Raw genomic sequence first — 21,957 nt, 5'->3', positions numbered from 1 at the left:
ATTTCTCTAGCTGTGCAGCCCTACTACACAGAGAATGGCAATCACACAGGAAAGTAACACAAGTAACCTACCAAGATTCATAAAAGCCACTTCCTTCAATTCATGAGATTCTGTTCTTTCTAGAGAAACTGTAAAAGTTTTGTTGTAACCTGAGGGAAAAAAACCCAAAACTTTAAAAACCTCAAACAATAAACACAATTTGTTACAATCCACCTATGAATTTATAGCTAGAAACTTCAGCAGTGCCCAAAGACCCAAACAGTGATATTTTGAGTCTGTTTTATGGGGTTGTCTGCACAGACTGATTTAATCCATCCTAAACATAGCTCCTGCACACTTAGTAGACTGACACCTACACAGTGCTGTTCTTTAGTGTGTGAAAACTAGTCATGCACTGCACAGCCTACATTTGCGTTTAAAGAACCCCATCCCAGAGCAAGCTAGCAAGCAAAATACCTTTTCCCCAGAAAAACCCAAATACAAATCTGTTATATAGCTGTGTTTCACATTTTGGTAATCTTTCAACTGCTTTAAAGAATTTCCACTTTGCTTATCTGCATGCACTATTGCTCTAATTTAGTACAGCTCAGTTTATACAAAGGCCAGTTTCATATCTGCTCTGTTTGCACGGGCTTTGCATCAGCACAGCTGTTGTTTTAATCTAGATTTGTACCACACTTCTGGCAGCCAGTAGGAATGACACAATACCCTCAAATTTCCTCTGTCTCTGAGAAAAGCTGAAGATTATAGTAACTAATGATGTTATGATCAGGATGCTACTTAATAATTAATGGAAATTCATTATAAGATCCATAGTTTACAGAACCAAGAGAAAAAGTCACCAACAGCAAAACTAAAGAGGTAGATGTGTCAAAAGATACAGATTTTCATACAAAATACTGACTGAAGTTAGCTTGCAATGTGTCAGTATACTCACCATCACCACTATGTCACTTGCCAGCATGAGCACATGCAAGCTAAAACCAGCACTGCAGAATTCAACTGCGACATCGTGACTTCGTTTATGCTGCAGTGACTGTTTTTTTTAACAGGGGTGGGAAGCTTCCAGCCAAGATTACAGAGACTGCAGAACAAACTGAACTCCGTAAATGTGTCCAAAATATGGTTTATGGACTTCAAAATGTGAGTTATGGACCCACTGCTTCTGTGGGCCACTGAAGGACCATTATTAAAATTCTCTTGTACAACTGATCAATCTTACATGAACCCACAAACAGCTCTGCACCAAACAACTCCATTCCACAGAGGTAATTTCAAACTTAGCTAGTCAATGCCACCATATTTATCCTCAATTTCTTCCTAGTACAGATCAGGATGTACAAGGGCCATGGCTGGCTCCAAGCAATCCAGCAACTCTTTGGCTACACATCAGGTGCGTGTGGGGAAATCAGCCCTTCACGGCAGCGCAATGCACAGTGTGTCACACCCAGAAAGGACTTTTTCCAATTTGTTAATGCCTTCAAGAACACAAAAAGGTATTTCACTCAATCCCACAATATTCCAGCAGCAAAGCAACGTCTATGTGCAGCTCTGACATATGAGAAGCATCCTGACACAAGAAAACAGTTAAGGTAGAACAGAGATATATTGTGCACTTGAACACAGTTACTCCATACTATGCAGCTCCTCAGTTGAGAAATAATTTCCCTCTTTTTCCATATATCAAATAAGAAAATCTTGATAACAAGAACTTGTATTCTGATGGGAATAAAACAATACCCTTTATTATTTTAAAACAAAAACAAAGGTCTTAACTTTAAGAGCTAGAGCACCACTTACACAGCAACTATTCTTAGAGTCAGTGGGTGTTGCACCTCTTGCTGTGAAAATGACATGTTGAACTGGAATTCTAAACAGACATTGAAGCTAAGAGCTGTTGGCTCTATTTCCCATACAAATGCCTTATGGCATAAGTACAACACACCTGCAAGCTCCCACAGATTTCATTGATGTCTGTGCTCAGCACGCCGGAAAGTCTGGCTAGAAATAAGGGACCAAATTAATAACCATTTACAAGGCCACTGGTTTGAAGCTACTCACTCAGCATCAGGCAGGAAGTCTACAGCAGGAAAATCAACTCTGCAGCTAAAGGCAGCTGCTCTCTTTAAACACCAGCCACAGTAGCTTATTGTCTGCAGACTTTGGTAGTTATTTGTTTTGAAAGGCATTCTGTGACTCTCTCAGTGCACTGACATTCTCCAAAATAAAGTACAGTAAGTTAACAAGTTAGTCTTACCTTTATGTAAAAAATATATGGAGTATATGATCTCATGAGGAATATCAGAGACTAGACTACAACACACACACAAGCCTCCTAAAAAGACAAAATAGGGAAATAAAATTCACTTGTCCAGCTGAATATCTAAACATCTTTATACACACAAAACGAAATCAAGATTGTTTCAAATTAGAAACTAAAGATAATCTCTGAAAAAAGATAAAGATTACAGAAATATATATCATCATTTAATCACCATTTACCTAATGTAACAAAATCAAGAAAATACAGACGAGGCAATCTGGCACAATGGAAACCTGGGTCCTGTTGTGGCCAGTTCTTCCCTTTAGGGGAAGTACATTTTAGCCCTTCCCAGGAGAAATCATGCAGCCAAAAAACTGATCAAGCCTTTCTCTCCACAGACTGTGTCAATACAGATATTTTGTATTCAGGAGCTGTCAGACATGCTCAACAACACAGTAAAACACCATTTATTTGCTTTTCAAGTAATCTTATATTGTCAGCAGCAGGAATACACTACCAGAGCTTTCTCACACTCAAAGTGATAGTTAATTCTCCCCTTTCCAGCCCAAAGAATTCCTAATACCCTTTTCAGAAGAAAAGTCAGTCCTTGGGACAAGTTTATTTCAGCCAGGATTACACACAGGAAGGTTTTCCACTCCCAGAATAATTCTACAACGGACTGGTTCTGTTTTGACCCCACTGGATAGTAACCCTGCTTTCATCTCATATAAAAACTTTAATCCCCTTACTCTGATGCTTTGGCATTCATGTTAGAAACAGCTTCCAAACCATATTATCCCAATACAATTGGGAAAGCTTGTCCATAAATATGACCATTCACCATTTACCTTTATTGAAAGTTTACAATTTAAAAGATGAAAAGAACATGATATTAATACAGGTATTGCTCTGTAAAAAATAAAGGCTGTGTACACAAGTTATACAGAAAATGGTACAGAATGGAAAAGGCACAAGTACAAAAAAAGCACAGCTACCCAGTTACTTCGTTCAATTAAATGCCTTGGTATTTCACACCACAAGGCTGTACCATAGCTGTGATATAGATAAGGCTGACACACTTCACATTTCTGCCTTCTGGGGAAGGTAACTGCTTTCTTAAGATGCAATTTTTCTTTCTGCTTATTCTTAGCAGACTGAATATGGTTTGATGCAGTTTTGCTTGGATATTTGAGTCATTCAGATAACAGACAGGGCATTTTGCCAGAGCACTTGGGTTCTTTCAGAACATGCATAATTTTTAAAGTAGCAGCATCAGGACTCATGAGGAAGACTGGAAAAGTTCCAGCAACCCACTGGATTGCTGTTTTATTATCAACAGCTCCCTTCCAGCACTGCAAATTTTGTCCTTGTATGCTGGAGTCTTCTGTGCACACTGCTCTATAAATTGCACAACATGCAAGCAAGCGTGTTCAGACTGAAGTGTCAGTGGGCAATGTGCAAGCTGACCACAGAAACAGCAGCTATGGGAGACCATAAATAGGATGTGCATATTTCAACTCAACAATATTGAGCCATGCGTCAACAAACTGAGCTACAAACAACCGGAAATAACAAATAGTGCTTTGTTAATACAGACAGAAACATGGCAGCCTCAGACCAGCAGGTGTCTAAGCAATGTTACATCTGACACCGTCCTGGCAATCCCAATAGAACAGCCAGAGACTGAGAATACACCACAGACTCCTTTCCTACCCTTAGCAGAGCTCTCTGCAAATTAGAGCTGGGTTGTGCTGCTGCATGGAAAGCTTTTTAGCCTATTGCGCCTGTACGTAGAGCCAGGTCTCCCAAACTACCCATTTCAAAATCATTTGCAAACAGTGAAAGCTGTAGCTGAATGCCTCGAGGTGAGAAGACTCATGTGAGGATATGTTGGATGGACACTTATCTTTCCAGAAATAAAAGAGAAAAAAGATCTTTACCACAAAGGTTAAAAAAAAAAAAGAAAAAAAAAAAAAAAAAGAGAAAGAGAAAAGAAAGAAGAATTTAAAAATTAAGTTCTACTCCTTTTCAGGAAACAGCAGTTACGAATCTGGCACTTGACAAAGTTACCCCACTGAGACTGTAAGAGTCACCTATAATATGCAAACATTAAGTTTTTTCCCTAGGAAACTTTAGATACAAATTCCTTATTTCTGTTCAAGCAAAAAACTCAAGACATGAGGCTGTAACAGCATCTCAACACAGCATCCAAATGTCACAACTCAAATAGAACATTGCACCAGGGCATTTTGTCTACTTTTACTGACTTAGGAGGGACTTGCCTCACTTAACTTCAGCCATCCAAATATCTCTCATTTAGACCCCTATTCAGCAAACAAAGAAATATGGATTGAATAATCTTCTGGAGATGCCTATTTCTCTCTAGAAACAGTCCAGATACCTAAATTTTAGGCAGATAGATAAATGACGGTAATCCAGTGTCTATGACAGCTTACTGCCTGCATTTATTTTAATATTGAGCAAATTTAATTGAAAAATATTTCTGAAGCACTATGAGAAAACATAACAGTGCAGCGTTCATCCAATAACCACTGAATTCTGGACATGCAAAGTTAATTCTGAGACTGAAACTGCTTGGTCTCAGCTATTCAAGAATTACATGGGTTTTTTATCTAGAGAGATTTCATCTGAAATGTGCTGAGTGTAAGAAACAGAGCTACTTTTCTGCTACAGAAGTTTGAGAAAGGAGAAGTAATTTCATTCAGAGTTCACACTGGCAGGAGCCAATAACAGTTTTATTAAATGGGAAATTGCATGGAATATTCCAGTTTGAAGTTTTGCCAATTATGCTTAGCCAGGGATGTCCGAATGATACAAGCAAGGATACTGGCATTAATATCAGAGGTGTGCTAGCAGTCCCACAGCACGCACAGTCTGCACCACAAAGAACTTGCAGTCCAGATTTGCAAATCACCACCAAGGTACAACCTTTAGTGTGATTACCCACAGTGTTCTTCAACAACTAGATACGGTTTTAGCACCAAAACAACTTGCTCCAAACTGTTGGTTATCTAAAATGGGTTGTGCAAGTCCTCAGTTTTAAACCACATTCAAGAAAAAGCCATATCCAGCAATCTCATTTAGTAAGTTCAGTTGTCAAATTATCTATTTTACAGTAGTGCAATGAAAAACACCTGTGAAAGGTTCCACACAGACTTTAAATATTGAGTCACCAGGCAGAAAAAAACATTTTATTTCACAGTAGCTAAACAACAGTCTTGTTGGAGGATGACTGAATTTCATCCTAAACTCATGGAGGTGCTTCAATCTAAATAAACCCCAGAGGAGTACAGGTTTAAAAAGGAAACATATATACAAATCAATAATATTTTCCATTATTGGACTGGCTGTTTATATAAGAAATTGTCTTGCTAAAAGAGAAAAAGCCTAATCTATGTTTGAAAGATGGAAACTTGGCTTTCTCTTGCATCTAATTCCTTCCCTCTAATCTTTAGAAGCATGCAGGTTGCCTTAGTAAGAAAAAATCCATGTAAGGAAGCTGTATTTCACTCGATTTGCACTAATGGTCATTTCAGTACAAGTCCAGACAGCTCAGCAGTTCACTGGTGCGCACAGCAGGCCTCAGGGAGTGGTAAAGTCACTCTTGCAACACTTCCCTGTACAACTCTGCTGACTATTCAAAGGTTAAACAGACACCATCTCTGTCTGCTTGTATGGTCTAATTCAGAAGCTGAAAACAGCTGTGATGAAGATACCTCCTGAGACCAGTTTTTAATCCAAAAAAGCTCATGGCATACAATAGGATGGAGGGAGACTCCAAAAATGGTTTAAGAAACATTTTAGGTTTAAGTTTAAGGAATCATGTATATACTAAACCCTTGAGCAGCACATACCATGTTTAGTATCACATACTTGGACCTTCTAAACACCACATACTAACAGCAATACAAAGCTCTTAAAGACTGCACTGCACGTGCTCAGTGTACATATGTCCACTCTGTAACACAAATGTATACTAGATCAGAAACCCAGACAAAACTGTCCTTGAATTTACTTTCTAAGATAATTTTGGTCAACTTTAACATTAGATTGCTTTAAAGCAACATACAGCCACACTTTGGTACCTCCTGAGTTCTGAAACTGACAGGAAAATGCTAAGGTGTTCTTAGACTGAGAGATTTCACTAGAGGAGAGCACGGTACCAGCTCCTTGAAGTTGGGCTATCAAAAAATTTCTGGGTGAGTGTTTTGTTGTTGGTGTTGATACATAAAACCCTGGGTACTTCAGCTCAACTTCACTGCAGCTTTTGGAAGATAAAAAAATTACTAAAACAAATAAAGCACAGTTGCCTTCTCCCTCTCTTCACACTTACCTGCCAAGTAAGCTGTAAAGGAATACAAATGTCACACTCATATTATAAATGTTTGTATTTTTGCGTGTTTTTCAATATTTTATGAAGAAATTCAGTAATCAATTAGGATTACACTGCATGATAATTACTAGTGGAAGTAATTTTGACCATACTTCTATTTATTCATTACCTGCTTTACTTGTGAAGACCTGAAGGTTCAAAGATTTAGATGCAACATCTTGACCTTGACAGTAATCATATCCAAAATTCACAAGTCTATGAGCAAATAAAGATCACTAAGTAAATCACTTCATCCACAGAGACTTATCACAACAAAAAGATCACCAGAACAGTCACTGTGTTAACCAAAATATACTAATTAAATTACAATCAATTTCTCTGTAATGCAAGTTAAATTAGGTTTTAACCTATTTGCTCAACACTGTTAGAAACAAGAATCCCGAGACTGCACACTGTTATCCAACAACTTTGAACACACCTGACAACTTCATATTCACTTACTGCATTGTCCAACCATTCCTATACTTGGAAGTGAAAGCAAGCTCTCATGCCATACTAGAAATCCAAATACTTGTGACACTTAATAACTCAAAGGTTTTGCAGACTAGCTCTATAGCCCAGGTCTATAAAGCTGCATTTTAATCTGCAACAGGGAAATTACTTTTAGTGTAAATACTTGAAAAGAAAAGCACAAAATCACACTCACATCAAACTAGTTGTACCATGATATTTTCAGTCTCATGCTGCCTGTGCTTTAATGTTTTTACATATCTTTAAATCTAAAATGCCTATTTTCACCCTGCAAAGTTTGAAGTCAGTCTGCAGCAGAAGTTTGTAGTCAGTCTGTTTTGTGGGATTTTTTTTTTGTTGCTGGGTGGTTTTTCTGTTTGGTTGTATTTTTTTCCAGAAAGTATTTTGACCCTGTAGGGATTTTCCCCTTGGTCTGCTGCAGTAATTTAAAAAATAAACCAAAATAAAGTAAAATACAGCATTGAAGTTCTTACATTGAAGCTCTTAGCTGTGTTCTTTCATCACCAACTGTAAGAGGATACAGTGCCCTTTTATAGGGCAACCTGCACATGCAAGAGCACCATGCTGAGCGTTATGCACAACACTGAGACATTCCAAGAGCCACAGCTTGGTCAGGGAGGAACTCAATTAACCTTCAGCTACTGATACCTGGCCTAATAGCTCTGGCCTCCCTTTTTATTCACAAAAATAAATGGGCCCTTTTGGAATGTAAAGATAGACGAGGATTATGAGAGTTAAACCCTCCTGACTATATTTTTCCCCTCAATTAAAAGGGAGCCCTCAGGAGATAAGCTCAGATGCACTCATGTGCATGGCAAACAAAGAATCAGACAAATCTTTGTCTTTGAAAGCAGACTGCTGGAAAGAGCATGCTGGAGGAGAACAGAGCACAGGCAGTGTCTTCACAGGCTATAAAAAGGTGCTACTGGTTTGTTTAACTGCCCAATAAAACTTGCAACAGCAATTAAAAATGCAGAGCTTCCCTTGATAGAAATTTTGACATCACCATTACAACATGCCCAGGGTTAAAGCAAATTAATTTAAATAGGTTCAGCATATTCAGAAGGTTTAACCTATAGCAAGCTCTTCAGACAAATAATTTTTTTAAATGGCACTAAGCAGTCAAGAATTAAATTACTTTTTATAGTTGACCCTGATGAGAATAAGAACTGGAGGTCTGGACACAGTTCTCATGTTATTCTCATGTTCCAGTACCATGTAGGCAACTGCAAACAAAGATACTGTAGTTTGAACAAATTTTACTTGGGTTTTTAAAATGTATCTATTTTATATGTATATAAATAAATATTTTATATGTATATATACTATGTATATAAAAAGGAAAGCAAGCCGAAACATTAAAAAACCAAACAACTTACTTTAATTGTGTGTCATTTACAGCAATATCCAGGTGTGATTCCAGCTGTTAAACAAAAAAGAAAACAAACCTGTTCTTTACAGTGGCCAATATACTATGTTTAGCATTTCAGACCAGTAAAATGTGTCATAGTCACATTTCAACAGGTTAAACATTTTAACAAGTTTATTTATCTTCCTCTAACCCTTACAGTCACTTCAAAAACCCCCATAAAACAGATTATTTTTTAGAAAGAGAAAATGAATTGCTGCAGTGCAGCAATTTTCAGCCACTGGGACAAAGGTCTAATAAAAATTACATGTTATAATTTTTATGTTCTGTTTTTTGTACTTTGTCTGCAGCAAACATTCCTGTCTCGCTTAAACTGACACAAAATCCGTACATGGTTTCTTTGTCTAGTGCACTAGATAAGCCTGCTTTTTCAATAACTGAGTATAAGATCAGTATAAAGTCATGAGAGTCACTTACTGCCTTCTAGGTCAAAAAATGTGTAATTCCACTAAAGTTACCTTACTGTGGCAAAATCTGAATCTGACTGAATATATTCTTGACGAGAAAATAATGCAAAAAAAAACCCCAAAAAGCTAATGGAAAAACAAACTCCAGTTTTCCTCTGAAAAAGTTTCAACAATGAAAAAGACAAACAGATCTCTGTACCAGCACCTGGAAAACATAATTACATCCCGCTAAAAATCACTATATAATAAAATACTAATAACTTACAATTGAGTTAAAATTTTCATCAGGATAAAACTGGACACACCTTAAAGTACTCTTTGATTCCTGGAATTAAAAAGGATGTGTTTCGTAAGTAAGAAAGCATATTATATAGACTGAGAAGTGATTGGATACTCAGCACCATTCTTCACATTCAATCAGCTTTGCTAACAGATATGCAGAAGTTAGGGGACAAAAGAATTTTAAAACCACATATAACCCCTCACAATAGCACTAAGACATGCTTCCTTCCTGTCCCAGATCATTATCTGCCAATCATATATAATTGCGTGGGCTCTCACTTAAGCACAGCAATACACAGTCTCACACATTTTAGAAAGTTAAAAAATGTTTTCCATATCTAACTATATGGCAAAAAAGAATTGTATCTTACTTTGGTCTGTTCAAAAAGGGTATCTCAGACTCAAAAACATAAATACATTTCTCCATCACAGTTCACTTCCTGTTATTTCCTAACATTCACTCTTTTAGTGGCTAAGAAGAGTAAGGAAAAATCCTTTTTTATTTACAGAGAATGCATCAAGTGCAAATAGTCCCTCAGACAAAATAAAAAATCCAAACTCCATCTTGCCAAGAACCTGTCCTCATTTGGTCACTCAGTAAGTTTGCACACAGAATACTTTCCAGATGTGAATTCTCTAGAAGAGAGGCATTATACTCACAACAGTTTTGGATAGATTTAGATATTTTTGAGTAAATTACCTTTCTAAAGCAAAGCCCACCTTTTTTATAGAAAGCATTAAAACCACCAGTCTTCTTGCAATGTACTCAGCACAACAGCGACTAAGGCAAGTTTGGCTTTTGCTTTAGGTTATATGAGGCAAGAACAAAAAAGACCATCCTAATGAAAACAAACCTCTACTTGCTACCCCACACACTAAAACCTTCACTATCACTAGACAGGCAGGAACAAAACTGCAAGAATGACTTTCAGCTCACCTTTGGAACAATGTAGAAGAGTCTTTGTTCCATCATATCCCACTGTGCCCAAATGAGGTCATCTACAACTTTGGCTCTTGGAAGCTGACCTGACTTTTGAATAACCTACAGGGAAAGAATAAAAACATTAGAACCCATCAAATAAGGTTTTTCAACAATTGTGCACAGTCTGTGCTTTAAAGAGAAAAGTAGTGAAAGAAGAGTCACAAATAGTAAGGAGCTTGGAAGGAACAGGCTCCCTGTTGGCAGCATGAGGGCCACCTTTGGTGTGTGCAAGGTACTCAGTTTAAAGAGATCGGAAGCACAGTTTTCATCTTTTCTTTCAGTCTACCTTGCTTGCAAGAAAGTCACCACTTAAACTGCTCAATGTGAACAAAGAATAGCAGAGGCACCCTTCCCCAGAGAGGAGGGAAATACCACAGTCAGTTCAGAATCAGCTACATTAACTACTGAAGGGAGATGTGTCAGCTCCAAAATAGATTTCTATCCAAAGTCTCAGCCATGTGAGAGAGAGAGCTGAGGGAGGGAAAAGGCTGGAACTGTAGAAAACGATTGGGATTGTGTACATGCACAGTTGAATGATGTGGGGAGATTTCATGTCAAACAAAACAAATCTGTTTGTCAGAAGGACGTCAGATCGATCCGTTTTCTGATTATACTTAAGTCTTTACTCCACTATTGTAGTCTAGCTAGTATTGTAGTCTAGTGATATAAAATCCTTCTGCTTGAACCTATGATAAATTGAGAAAACCATGAAAGATTGCAAGGGGACAAAAATCAGGTCCTTAACTTTTCCTTCAAAGCTTACATTCACCTCCATAACACAAAACATTGGTTTTCATGACAAAATTATTTACTATATTAAACAAATGTTCATTAATAAGTCTTTCAAGCAGAACATCCACAATTTGTTGACGACAAATTCATGTTAAAAACAGAAGAAGAGAGGAGGGAAAACAGAGATTGAACATTCACTGTACTCGGACTGTATCTAAGTTTTACATCTTTTGTTCATTTGTTTTTTTAAGTGATTCCTCTACTGGATTCACACAGACCCACAATAGACAAGATTAGGAAGGCAACTCTGAAAACATTTGAAATGGCTGCAAATATTTTAAATGGTTTTAAAATGAATAAACACTATGTTTACTCCCAGCTTCTAACACCCAGAAGCATTCAGCAACATATAACAAATTCAGTGAAATAAATAATTGTCCTCATAAATTAAAAGGTGTAAAGTTTTTCAATCAGGTTTGTGGTCACCTGCATAAATTGCCATATAATCAATGTTTTCTTTAATAAACTTAGTGTTGCCCAACTATAAAGATAAATAAACTTTCAAAACTTTCAACTAAATTAATTGAAGTAAAAGAACCTTGTTGCAAGCCCAAAAATTTTTCAATCTTACCACTTTGTGTTCTTCTTCTGCAACAACATGAATGTCAAATTGTTCAATATCTTTAAAATATAAAAAAAAAATAATTACAAACAAATATTTTTAAATGCTTTTATACAGCTTATGAAACAAGCTCATCTTTTAGAATTCTGTAAGAATACTAGGGCCAGGAAAGTTCAACTCAGAGAAGAGGAAATCTGTGACACATGAGCACAGGTGCTTACACAGAGACCTGGAGTCTCTCCCTTTCCTGAGCTGCCCACATAAGCACAGCACAGGCTTCAATAGCAATGACTGGAATGTGCCCAACCAAGCCAAGGAGCACCCGTGGAAAGAAAGAGTTTACAGAGCTGCATGCCCATATCCGAGACTATCCCTGACCTGTTTCACTTCCCAACACAAATACCCCTCACAGTCCTTTCCCACACAAAACTCCTGAAAGCTGTCCACGGCTGGCCTGCATGAGAAGCACAACACTCACCCAGCAGATGTAGTGTTTCTGATTTAGCTCTGTCCACCTAAGTCCACCTACCCAAGGTTGGTGTCTAGCCCAGGGAAGATGGGCCTCTCCAAGGGGATGGAAAAGAGATCTCACTTTATAATAAGAAGGAAAACCCCAGTCTTTTCCAAGAGTCCATCTTTATACACTCCCTGCCATGACATTAAGCTGAACATGCAATGTTAGCTGAATCCAAGGAACTATTGCTTTAGTCTTGCCCTACTTCCCATGTTAAAGACATCTTTCAGTCCACTGATTTGCTCTGAATTTATGTAGGCAGCTATAAAGAGTCTATTTTAGCTTTTTTAGAAATAAAGATAACTGATGAATGCAAGAGCTAAGCAAGAAATCATAGACAAAGATGGCTATTCTGTTAACATTGAAAAAAATCTGGTAAATCATACAGCTTTTGAAAGACCTTTGGAATACCTAGAATAACTCACACCTTTCCTTTTCCTTTATTTTTTTACCAATAAAAGTCTACCAAAAATACAATCTATAAAAATCATCTTGAAGTAAAAGAATGACAATGTACTTTGAAAATATTAACTCACATTTATCTTCTGAAACTAGCAAGAGACGACTTTCTCTAGAAGCATTTCTGCCTTCAACTGGATAAAGAAACTATACAGAAAATTTCACAAAAGTAAGTAAAAACCAAAGTAGTTTAGAACACTCACCTAAAATGTTTTGGGTTTTTTTTAGCTGGATATTTATGTATTTTTAAATTAAATCAGACACACTAATTATAATTAATAAAAATATCTATTATTACAAATTAATAGTCACCAGTCACTATAATTGTGAACTTTGGAAGACTGAAGAGAAATAAAAAAGCAGCCTTCATTGTTGGAGAAATATTCTATACCAAACATTTTATGAAGTTTTATTTTTTATTTCTCCAAAGAAACAGGGGGACATTATCTCTGTAACAGCAGCAAGATAACATGAGATATTTCTGCACTAAACCATGTTTTCTCTCTAGCACAGCAGATTTAAAAGGCTTATCTTTAGATTAGTTGGATACTTTACCTGTACTCGAACACAGCTATCCACAGCCTTTAGGACTCTCACATTATTAATGGGATGAATTTCAATTAGCAAGGTTAAGTACTTGGATACTGCAAAAAGAACATGTCTCAGATAACATTATTTTATGTATACAAGTTTGTTTTCTAAACAGAAGTTACATGAGAAAGAAAGCAAAAAAGGTACAATATTTAAAACAGTATTAAAAAAATCTACTTGAAGTACCTGACTGTAAGAGCTGACTTGCTCTTTCTTCCTCTGTGTATTGACAGAAGCTGACTGCTGTGGGGGGAGAAAACACCAACACAACCACAGTGAGTGTGCATACTTGACATTAATCTTATCAAACATCCTTGAAGAATGAGCATCACAATTCTTTTACCAAAAACACATATGTTAAAGGAACATCAGAAGTTCTTCTAGATGTAGCAGGTACACACAAATGCAGGAGGAGAAAGAGAACAAAGGGGCAGTGTGTCTTAGATGTTTTAGTAAAACAGCAATATTGTCACAGCTGTGTCTTTATGTTGTTACCTACATTATCTGATGATGGATGCACTGAAATTCATAAACTGCTGTGGGCAACACATAGGTCAAAACAGACGTAAGTAATTCTAAACCAAATGTATCATCCTACTAAACTAAATCTTTACCAAGAAAATTTAATGATAAAACACATATTTACCCAATAAGGTCCTTTCATTGTTGATTGAACAGCTGATAATGTGCAAATTCTTCTCAAACATATAGAGGTGCTACAGAGAAATACAGTAATGTTAATAACTATGCTTTTTCAAATCCCACAAAGGAAACTATTCAATTACTTCTTAGAAAAATACTGCTGTCCCACAGTTTTTATCTTTTCATGCCCAGAAGAACCACATTTCAAGCTTCAATTATAACAGTTCTCCTTTTTCTCATGTTTGTTTTTTACTGATTCTTTTGAGCTCTATGCTGCCACTAGAGCAGCATAGCAGACTTTTATGTAAATACAAAATTTCACTCATTTCATACTATTATGGGGACACCTTCAAAAACCCGGTATCATTATTTTAGTTACTGAATTGCAGTATGTTCAGTTTTAGAATAAAATAATCTCTTAAAATGGTATCACTGAACAGACCAAGAATGCACACATAAAGAAAACTCCAAACATTTACTTCTTGGCACACATGTGCAAGGTGAAGAGGAAAGAACTTGTTTAGAAATGAAGATTGCAGACATGATGCTTTACTACTCTCAAGTCTTTCAGATGTTCTGCAATGTGGGGCGTTTTAATACTACTGAGAATCATTCCAATACTTTCTCCAGTATCTTTTCTGTTTCCAATAAGGATACACTCCTTAAAGACACAACATACTGTGTGGCAAAGCATCAAAATCTGAAACACTACAGCACTGTCATCACCAGAGAGAAAACTGGTATTGCTCTCACCTCGTTTTGTTTAGTTTGAAGATCATACAATCCAATGTGAGTGCTTCTCTGATTTCCCTATGGATGGAAACAAATTAGCTCTAGCAATATAAATATACAGAAAGTTAAACAGTTGGTTTTTTTTCCTACCTCCCTGTTCTCCCTGCCCCTTGGCACACATCCTCACACACTTCCCTGTCCTATATATAACCAGGCAGTTAGTTATCTAATTCCAAGAAAGCAAATTCTAATTCCAAGAGAACAAAGATTTATTTTTTCCTTTTAGAACTAACACATGGGGTAAAGCTGAAATGTGGCAAATCCACAGCCCACAAGCCATTGCATAAACCAAATGCCTCTCTCCCACTTTGCTTCTAAGCTGGTTTTAGTTGCCGGCAACAGGGCCAGGAAAAGAGATGTCTGTACAAGAATCAATAGGGATGCTCTGGCCCCTGGAGACTTAAGGCTGGTATTCCAAACCTCACCAACTTGGTGGGTCATTACACCAAAAGGGAGCACAGAAACATCAAACATCACTAAAAATCAGCTCCCAGTGATCTGGCTGTAGCCTGGAAAAAGGATTTCAGGAAGTGATTGTTTGAAGGCTAAGTATTTTATAAGCTCACCCTTAGCCTTCTGCCTTTGAAGAGTAACATAATACATATCCTTTCTATTATCTTATCATATTAATTATCTTATTGATAATTAATAAACAATTATTTTGTTGGGGGCACTTACAAATGTTTAGAACTACAAATCAAAAATTTACTACTTCTTAATTTTCACAATACTTAAATTTTCCAAATGTATTAAAAAAAAGAAAATTCTGCTTTGCAGAATATACTGGATAGAAAATCAAGCTGATGTGTGTTAATGTTCTCTGGGTATGGGCACTAAATTGCTAAACTACTGAAATTAAATCCAGCCACACAGGCTTCCACTTCCACAGTGAGCTTCATTGTTTTTAACAACTGCTTAGGGGGAGAGGGGAGAGATCTGTGGTTATTTACAAATTTATGGCATTTTGCCTTGTGAAGTTGAAACAAAAGCCTGAGTATTCGCTTCCTAAGGGGTCTATTTCTGAGTGTCTCATTATTGTTGTGGCAATGACAAAAGTCTTTGACTTCTGATTTAAACAAGGAAAACAAAATGTCTTTATATTAAGACACAGGCTCCAGGCCTCCTAATTTAAGATTAAGCAAGTGCTTTCACATATAACTATATTTTTTCAAGTGTGTCTGAAATGTTAACATCATCTTACTTAGATATGGAAAAATACACTTTACAAGACTGGTAACAGAACTACATCAATGCCCATAAACTAGGACAATTGTTTTCATGTGCACTCTGAAGATTCTTGCATTACCTTACAAATAAAATTCACTTTGGTTAAAAATATCTTCCTTTACACTAATTATTAATGTCACAAAATATAGACACTGTCAAAACTACAGTACAACATAATATTCTAAAATAAGCTTTAAAATAAAATTCAGTGTCCACCATCCCCTGGTTTCACACAGAATACACTTGACTGTCTCTCACTTAGAAGACAAAGGCTGTTTTCTATTTGTGTCTATTGGGAAACAAGCTAGGCCAGCTCAGTCTAGTTTACATCCTCCACACCATCCACCTTCTCCCAAAGAACAGGCTACAAGTGGTCACCAACTCAGGCTACAAGCTCCACCAACTGTTCTGACCAGATCCCTACAGACTGCAGACGGAGCTTAGGCATGCAGGCAGACACCTACATTTAGATGTGTGAACCTTGAGCTACAACTCATCCCTTGTGCCAACTGCAAGAGCCTGAAGAACATAAAAGGCAGTTAGACTGTCAGAAGCCCAGAAAAGCTTAGTATGAGATTCCACAGGTGCTAGAAAGCAGCAACACCACACTCAGAGTACAGGATCTCCTGCTGAGCTACATGGTTACTTGCATTAGTCTTCTAGAGTCTGAAGCAATGAAAAAAAACCCAAAACTTGACACACTCTTTAGAGTTGTTTTTATGGTTACTATTGTCTTATACAGACTCCCCTCCCTAAGCTTGCACTAAAGGAAACATCCACCCACAGTGAAACCATATTAAAGTTAAAGCCTTGATGAAGACCTCACCTCTTCCCTTAACCCTAGGGGAGCTGGAGAGTTTTAGCATTGTTGAGCCAGAGGGGAAAGCACCCTTACTCTAATGGAACTCATATGTGTTCTCCTCAAGAAGCAAGATACTCCAGGATACAGGTGGATCTACAGACTCCTCTGAGCTGCACAGTCAAGAAGCACACCTTGTCTCATCAAACAAACAATAAGAATACGACAAAGTTTCACATTCTAAAACCATTAGAAAACCCACTTGGAAGTAAAACTAAAAACATACACCATGGAGAGCAGAATCCTATGTTAAGAAGCCAGCTCTAGGTACTTCAAGACATCAAATAAACAGGGGTTACTTCAGACTACTTGCAATAAAGTGTTATGGATGAATCTTAAAGAAAGGTATATGCAGAAACAGTGTTAGATAAATGGCCTCTTAACACAATTTAGTAGGAGAAAATATTTAACTAAAGTACTGCACATGAATTTAATAGCTAGGCTTCACTAAAAAGTTGAGGGTAAAATTATGAACTGCTTATGAAGTGTTTTAAAGAAATTGCATTTCAGCATGGGGAGATTTTGGGCCAGCAAAAAATCAAGGGCAAAAACCCTACGGAATTAATCAGGTGAATACTTTACTCTTCATTTCATCATTCTTAACCTTTGTCTGAAGTGGAGATGGATATTTTCCCACTGCCCAAACCCCCCAGAATATAATCAGTCATGTTTCCATGTCCTAACAAATACTGCAAAAAAAGCCTAAACTACAAGAACTCAATTAGATTCACACACAATATTATTCTCAATTTTGTTTTAATTAAATTCCAAGATTGACTTACCTTCCAGGTATAAATAATTTTTCCATTTCTTTCAACATTTACAACATAGAGTGCTGATGAATTCTCAGAAGTGTCTGAAATAAGTACAAAAAAGCACACGATTTTCATTTTAGCTGTTTAATTCTATAATTTATGCACACACTTTAAGCAAATATGCTAAATATCTTTTTACTTGTAAATACTTATTTGCATACGACAAAATTGCTCCCTTCTGGAAAAAGAGAGAGTACTTCTTACACCATGATTTAAATCTGATAAACTTCAACACAGGTAGTTAAGGAACGTCAAAACATGCAAGAAAAAAATTATTTTTGTAAACTCCTACCTCTTCATTATAATTATGATTCTAATGATCACTACCTTTTATTATGAAAACAAAATGTGTTTTTTCAAAGAATAAAAAAACCAAATCAAACCAAAATTACCCCCTTGCATTTATTCACTATACACAACATTGGGTTCAAACAGTTAAGCCATACTCCAGTCCTCTGGACACTACAGGAAGACAGAACTAGCCCAAGGAAAATATCATTTGCTCACACCTTTTCAGCATCTCAAAGGAAAGCCTGAAAATAAACTACATCTTTAGACATTAGTTTTACAGCACCAACACCACCACTTCTGTGTCATTCTTAGCCCCTCATCCACCTCCAAAAACAAAGAAATAAAGGAAAAACCCCACCAAAATCCAAAGAACCACAAGACTAAATACCATATAGAGAGATATGCAACCTACCTACAAGTATAGGGAACTAAACAATGCAGGACACAAAATGATATGGAATGGGAATGAAAGAGTATAGTTAAAATGGAAACGAGCAGAAAGCAAAGATGGACACAGAAAGAGAAGAGCATATCTGGGCAAAGCAGTACAGATTAAAAAGAAAACCACCAGAAAAAAGGATAAATTATTGTACTTAAGTATTTATGTTTTCTAATCACCACAGACATCAAAAATATGTTTATCTCCAATGGAATTTTTACTAGAAGTGGAAATTTTGACCTTAGTAAGGTTGAAGCTGTATGATTGGTCTCAATTTTACAATAAAGGTGACCTGCAGTTCAGTAAGCATCAACATAAAGAACTCCCCACAACCCTCTGCAAGCATTTAGTCAAGTCTGACACTATTTACTTGGCAGTTATCACAGAGTGTTGAAAGAAGGAAGACACTTAGTGAAACTTAGTTTAACAAGCTTGATACTATAAACTGGCTTGTACAGCTTGCAGTGATAAGGAAAATAAAACTGTTTTCAAGCATTATCAGAAGATAGTAAATTTTCCATTTTGTTGTGGGAGGACAATGAAAACCCTTCTTGTACGTTGGGCAACACATTGCTTTCTATTGGTTTCAGTAGAAAGGTACTCGAAGTACACTACAATACAATACAATACAAGTACACTACATTAGGGCTAGATGGTGACAACTGGGAGAGTCTAAGATAACAAAGTACTCTCTTTTTTATTATCCAAAGCTTCCTGGAACTTAACAACCACCTCAAACTTTCAAGATGCGTACTACAGCCTCTACATTTTCTCATAAATACTTCCTCAGCACAGAATTTTGGTAGAGAAGAAGGTCCATGAGCAATCTCCATGTCAATAAAACACAGACATCTTAAAGGTGCTTAAAAAGTTCTGTGTCAGAAGAAAGTTTCTCCTCTGAAGAGAACAGTCAGTGGGAACATGGAGGCAAAGAAATGGCAATGGTCTCTGCCCTTGGAAAGTCCTGCAGTAAAACCCTACACAGAGAATTACAACTTCTTCCTCATGTCCACAGCTGAGACCAGCAGATGAAGGGCTGCAAAAGAACCAGCCCAGCCTGCCTTCCCAGCACACAGCTTTTACCAAAATAATCAGGAGAATGCAGAGTTTGATTTCCTGAAGGCCATTATATGCAGCTCATACCAAATTAAGTGGAATAAAGAGAACAAGGCTGGTTCACTTTGCTTGCCGCTCCCTTCCTATCATCACAGCTACTCCCAGCTCTCATGCAATTAGCAGCTCTCACATGCTAGCAAGTGCTTTCAAGTCCTTAGAAAAGAAAATAATAAATATGAATAAGTAACATCTGAAAACACTGACACAAAAGTACCATGACTCCTAAAAATTACTTGCTTTCTGTGATTAGATATCTCTTTGATGTTTAAATTAATCTTTTCAAATCCCTACCTCCCACCTTCACATTCCTAATGACAGCACTGCATGAGGGGGAGTCACTATACACAGATAAGTTAAAATGCAATACAGAAAAGCTGATATTTGATCAGATGCACCCTCCAAAGTAGATTCTTACGATTCTGTATTACCAGGGACATTACTGCATGAAGGCTCATTTTAACATTTTAGAAGACTAAATACAATTTTCTCCTTCCCAAACACAAGTCAGTGCCATTTTGAGACCCTTATGCCATTAACATCTATATTAATTTATCTCTTAATTAATCACTGATGAACTAATAAATTTATATATTAACCAATTATGGGTGGAGAATTTCAGAATTTTACCTCAAATCCTTTCAGTATGCTTTTCAATAATTGTTCAGTAAATGTAGAAAATGTTAAGTATTTTATAACTGATCTTTTTAAATGATGGCTTGGTAAATAATTCTCTTATTCTCCACGCTGATACTTTCTGGTTTGTCACCAAACAAAATCTTATGAGTCTATTTGATAACAGCCCCTCAATGCGGGAAGTAAGTTAAGTATTCTAAGTAAAGTAAAAACAACTGAAGGCGTTTCATGTTCATCACACTTGCATATCGATGGTATTTCTACTGAAGCAAAAACTATTACAACATTATTATTATTATTATTATTATTATTATTATTATTATTATTATTATTATTATTATGTTTTCATCAGATTCTGAAAAGCAGAACTGAGCCAGCTGCTCTGCAGAGGAATAACAAGCAAAAAGCCACAGTGCCAAGAATACGGGAGGTCACTTTTTTCCAACCACTACCCCGAGCACTCGCTATGCTGGCGATCGCACGGTGCCGTGACAGCTAACGCTGCATCTAATTTTGAACTAGCACTAGTTTACCATACACACCAAAGTGTTCAGGCTGTGGGGTTTTTCCTCCCAAGAAAGGGGAGTAGCGTGGGAGAGGGACTAATACTAACACTTTTTTTTTTTTTTTTTTGGCGGAGGGGAGCGGTGGGGGGGGGAAGGGCGGATGGAGAAAAAAAAAAAAAGAGAAAGTCCCCAACGTGTGAAGAAGTAGAAAGAAACAGGCTGTAGAGTGTAGCAGATGTGTAGAAGTGTTTTCGGTATGTCAGAAATTCCTTGTGAACAGCAAACTTGTCTACCTCAAGTCCCCCGGCACCCGAGGGTCGCTCCCCTCGAGCCCCAGCCGAGGGGGGCCCAGAGGCCGCTCCCCCGCCGCCATCCCCGGCCCCCGCGGCCGGAGCTCCCGCTGGGGACCCGCACCCGGTGGTCTCTCGGGGACCCGCACCCGGGGTCTCTCGGGGACCCGCACCCGGGGGCCTCGCCGCAGCCGGCTCCTCGGCGGGCGGGCGGGCAGGAGGCGGCCGGATAGAGAGAGGGCCGGCCGGCCGCAGGGACGGGGCTCTCCTGGGCCTCCCGGAGAGTTACCTAGAGCGGCGGCGCAGCCCCGCTCCGCCAGCCAGGGCACCACGTCCCTCCGCAGCTCAAACTCGGGCACCAGGCGCAGCAACATAGCTCCGGCCCGGCGCCGCTCCGGCTCGGCTGCCCTCAGCCCGCCCCCTGCGGGGGAGCGGCCCTCGGGTGTTCCGGCGGTTCCCGGCCCGCTCCCGGCGCCGCCGGCCCTTCCGCTTCCTACCGGGCACGGCGGCGGTGGCACAGCGCCTCTGAGCTGCCCGCACCGGCGGCCTCCGTGCTGGCGACCCGCGGCACTCGAAGGCTCTCGTTTCCCCTCTGAGCCCAAGCTCCTCCTCAGGCCGGCTGAAAGAATCACAGAATCACAAAATATTCTGAGTAGGAAGGGGCCCGCAAGTGTTATCGAAGCCCAGCTCCTGGCCCTGAGCAGGTCAGCCTCAAGCATCACAGCATGTGCTTGAGAGCGTTGTCCAAGCGCTTCTTGGTGCTGTGACTGCTTCCCTGGAGAGCCGGTACCAGTGTCCATCCATCCTCTAGGTGAAGAACCTTTTTGTAATATCCAACCTACACTTTCTCTGGGACAGGTCCTGGCCATTCCCTCCTGTCATTTGTCACCAGAGAGAAGGGACTTTCGGAAGCTTCACCAGAGTGGCTCCGAGTGCCTCCGACAGCAGCCTGTCAGTGAGGCCTGGAGTTGAGCTTCAGTCACCTGGTGTTCACAAACCAGGGAGCCCCATGATGAGTTGCCCTGCTTGTGATTGCCCAGGAAGCATTAGATGTTTTCCAGAACTTCGAGTAGCATCCTTGTTTTCTGAGGCTGTGCGCTCTGAAATTGCTTGTTGAATAGATGGAGTCTCTGTTGGAAAACTGCCAGCAAAGCTAGGGATGTCCCCTCAGATAAGGCCTG

General features: G+C 38.4%; 1 protein-coding gene across 1 annotated transcript in view; it reads right to left on the bottom strand.

The window, feature by feature from the left end:
- The window catches only part of LOC131592224 (gamma-secretase-activating protein-like), a 45,256-nt gene extending 24,106 nt beyond the window's left edge, over positions 1-21,150 (bottom strand). The window contains exons 1-14 of the mRNA XM_058863609.1: positions 21,066-21,150; positions 17,469-17,542; positions 14,562-14,618; positions 13,813-13,882; positions 13,353-13,409; positions 13,131-13,219; positions 12,653-12,722; positions 11,612-11,661; positions 10,204-10,308; positions 9,250-9,309; positions 8,528-8,571; positions 6,787-6,872; positions 2,258-2,335; positions 72-149 (exon numbers count right to left, since the gene is read on the bottom strand). Coding sequence (XP_058719592.1) covers positions 72-149; positions 2,258-2,335; positions 6,787-6,872; positions 8,528-8,571; positions 9,250-9,309; positions 10,204-10,308; positions 11,612-11,661; positions 12,653-12,722; positions 13,131-13,219; positions 13,353-13,409; positions 13,813-13,882; positions 14,562-14,618; positions 17,469-17,542; positions 21,066-21,150 — 1,003 coding nt within the window. The remainder of the gene's footprint in view (positions 1-71; positions 150-2,257; positions 2,336-6,786; positions 6,873-8,527; positions 8,572-9,249; positions 9,310-10,203; positions 10,309-11,611; positions 11,662-12,652; positions 12,723-13,130; positions 13,220-13,352; positions 13,410-13,812; positions 13,883-14,561; positions 14,619-17,468; positions 17,543-21,065) is intronic.
- Between the last annotated feature and the right edge of the window lie 807 nt (positions 21,151-21,957).

This window comes from Poecile atricapillus, chromosome W (assembly GCF_030490865.1).
Source record: "Poecile atricapillus isolate bPoeAtr1 chromosome W, bPoeAtr1.hap1, whole genome shotgun sequence".
NCBI classification, from domain to species: domain Eukaryota; kingdom Metazoa; phylum Chordata; class Aves; order Passeriformes; family Paridae; genus Poecile; species Poecile atricapillus.
This window is presented reverse-complemented; position numbering and strand designations above follow the sequence as displayed.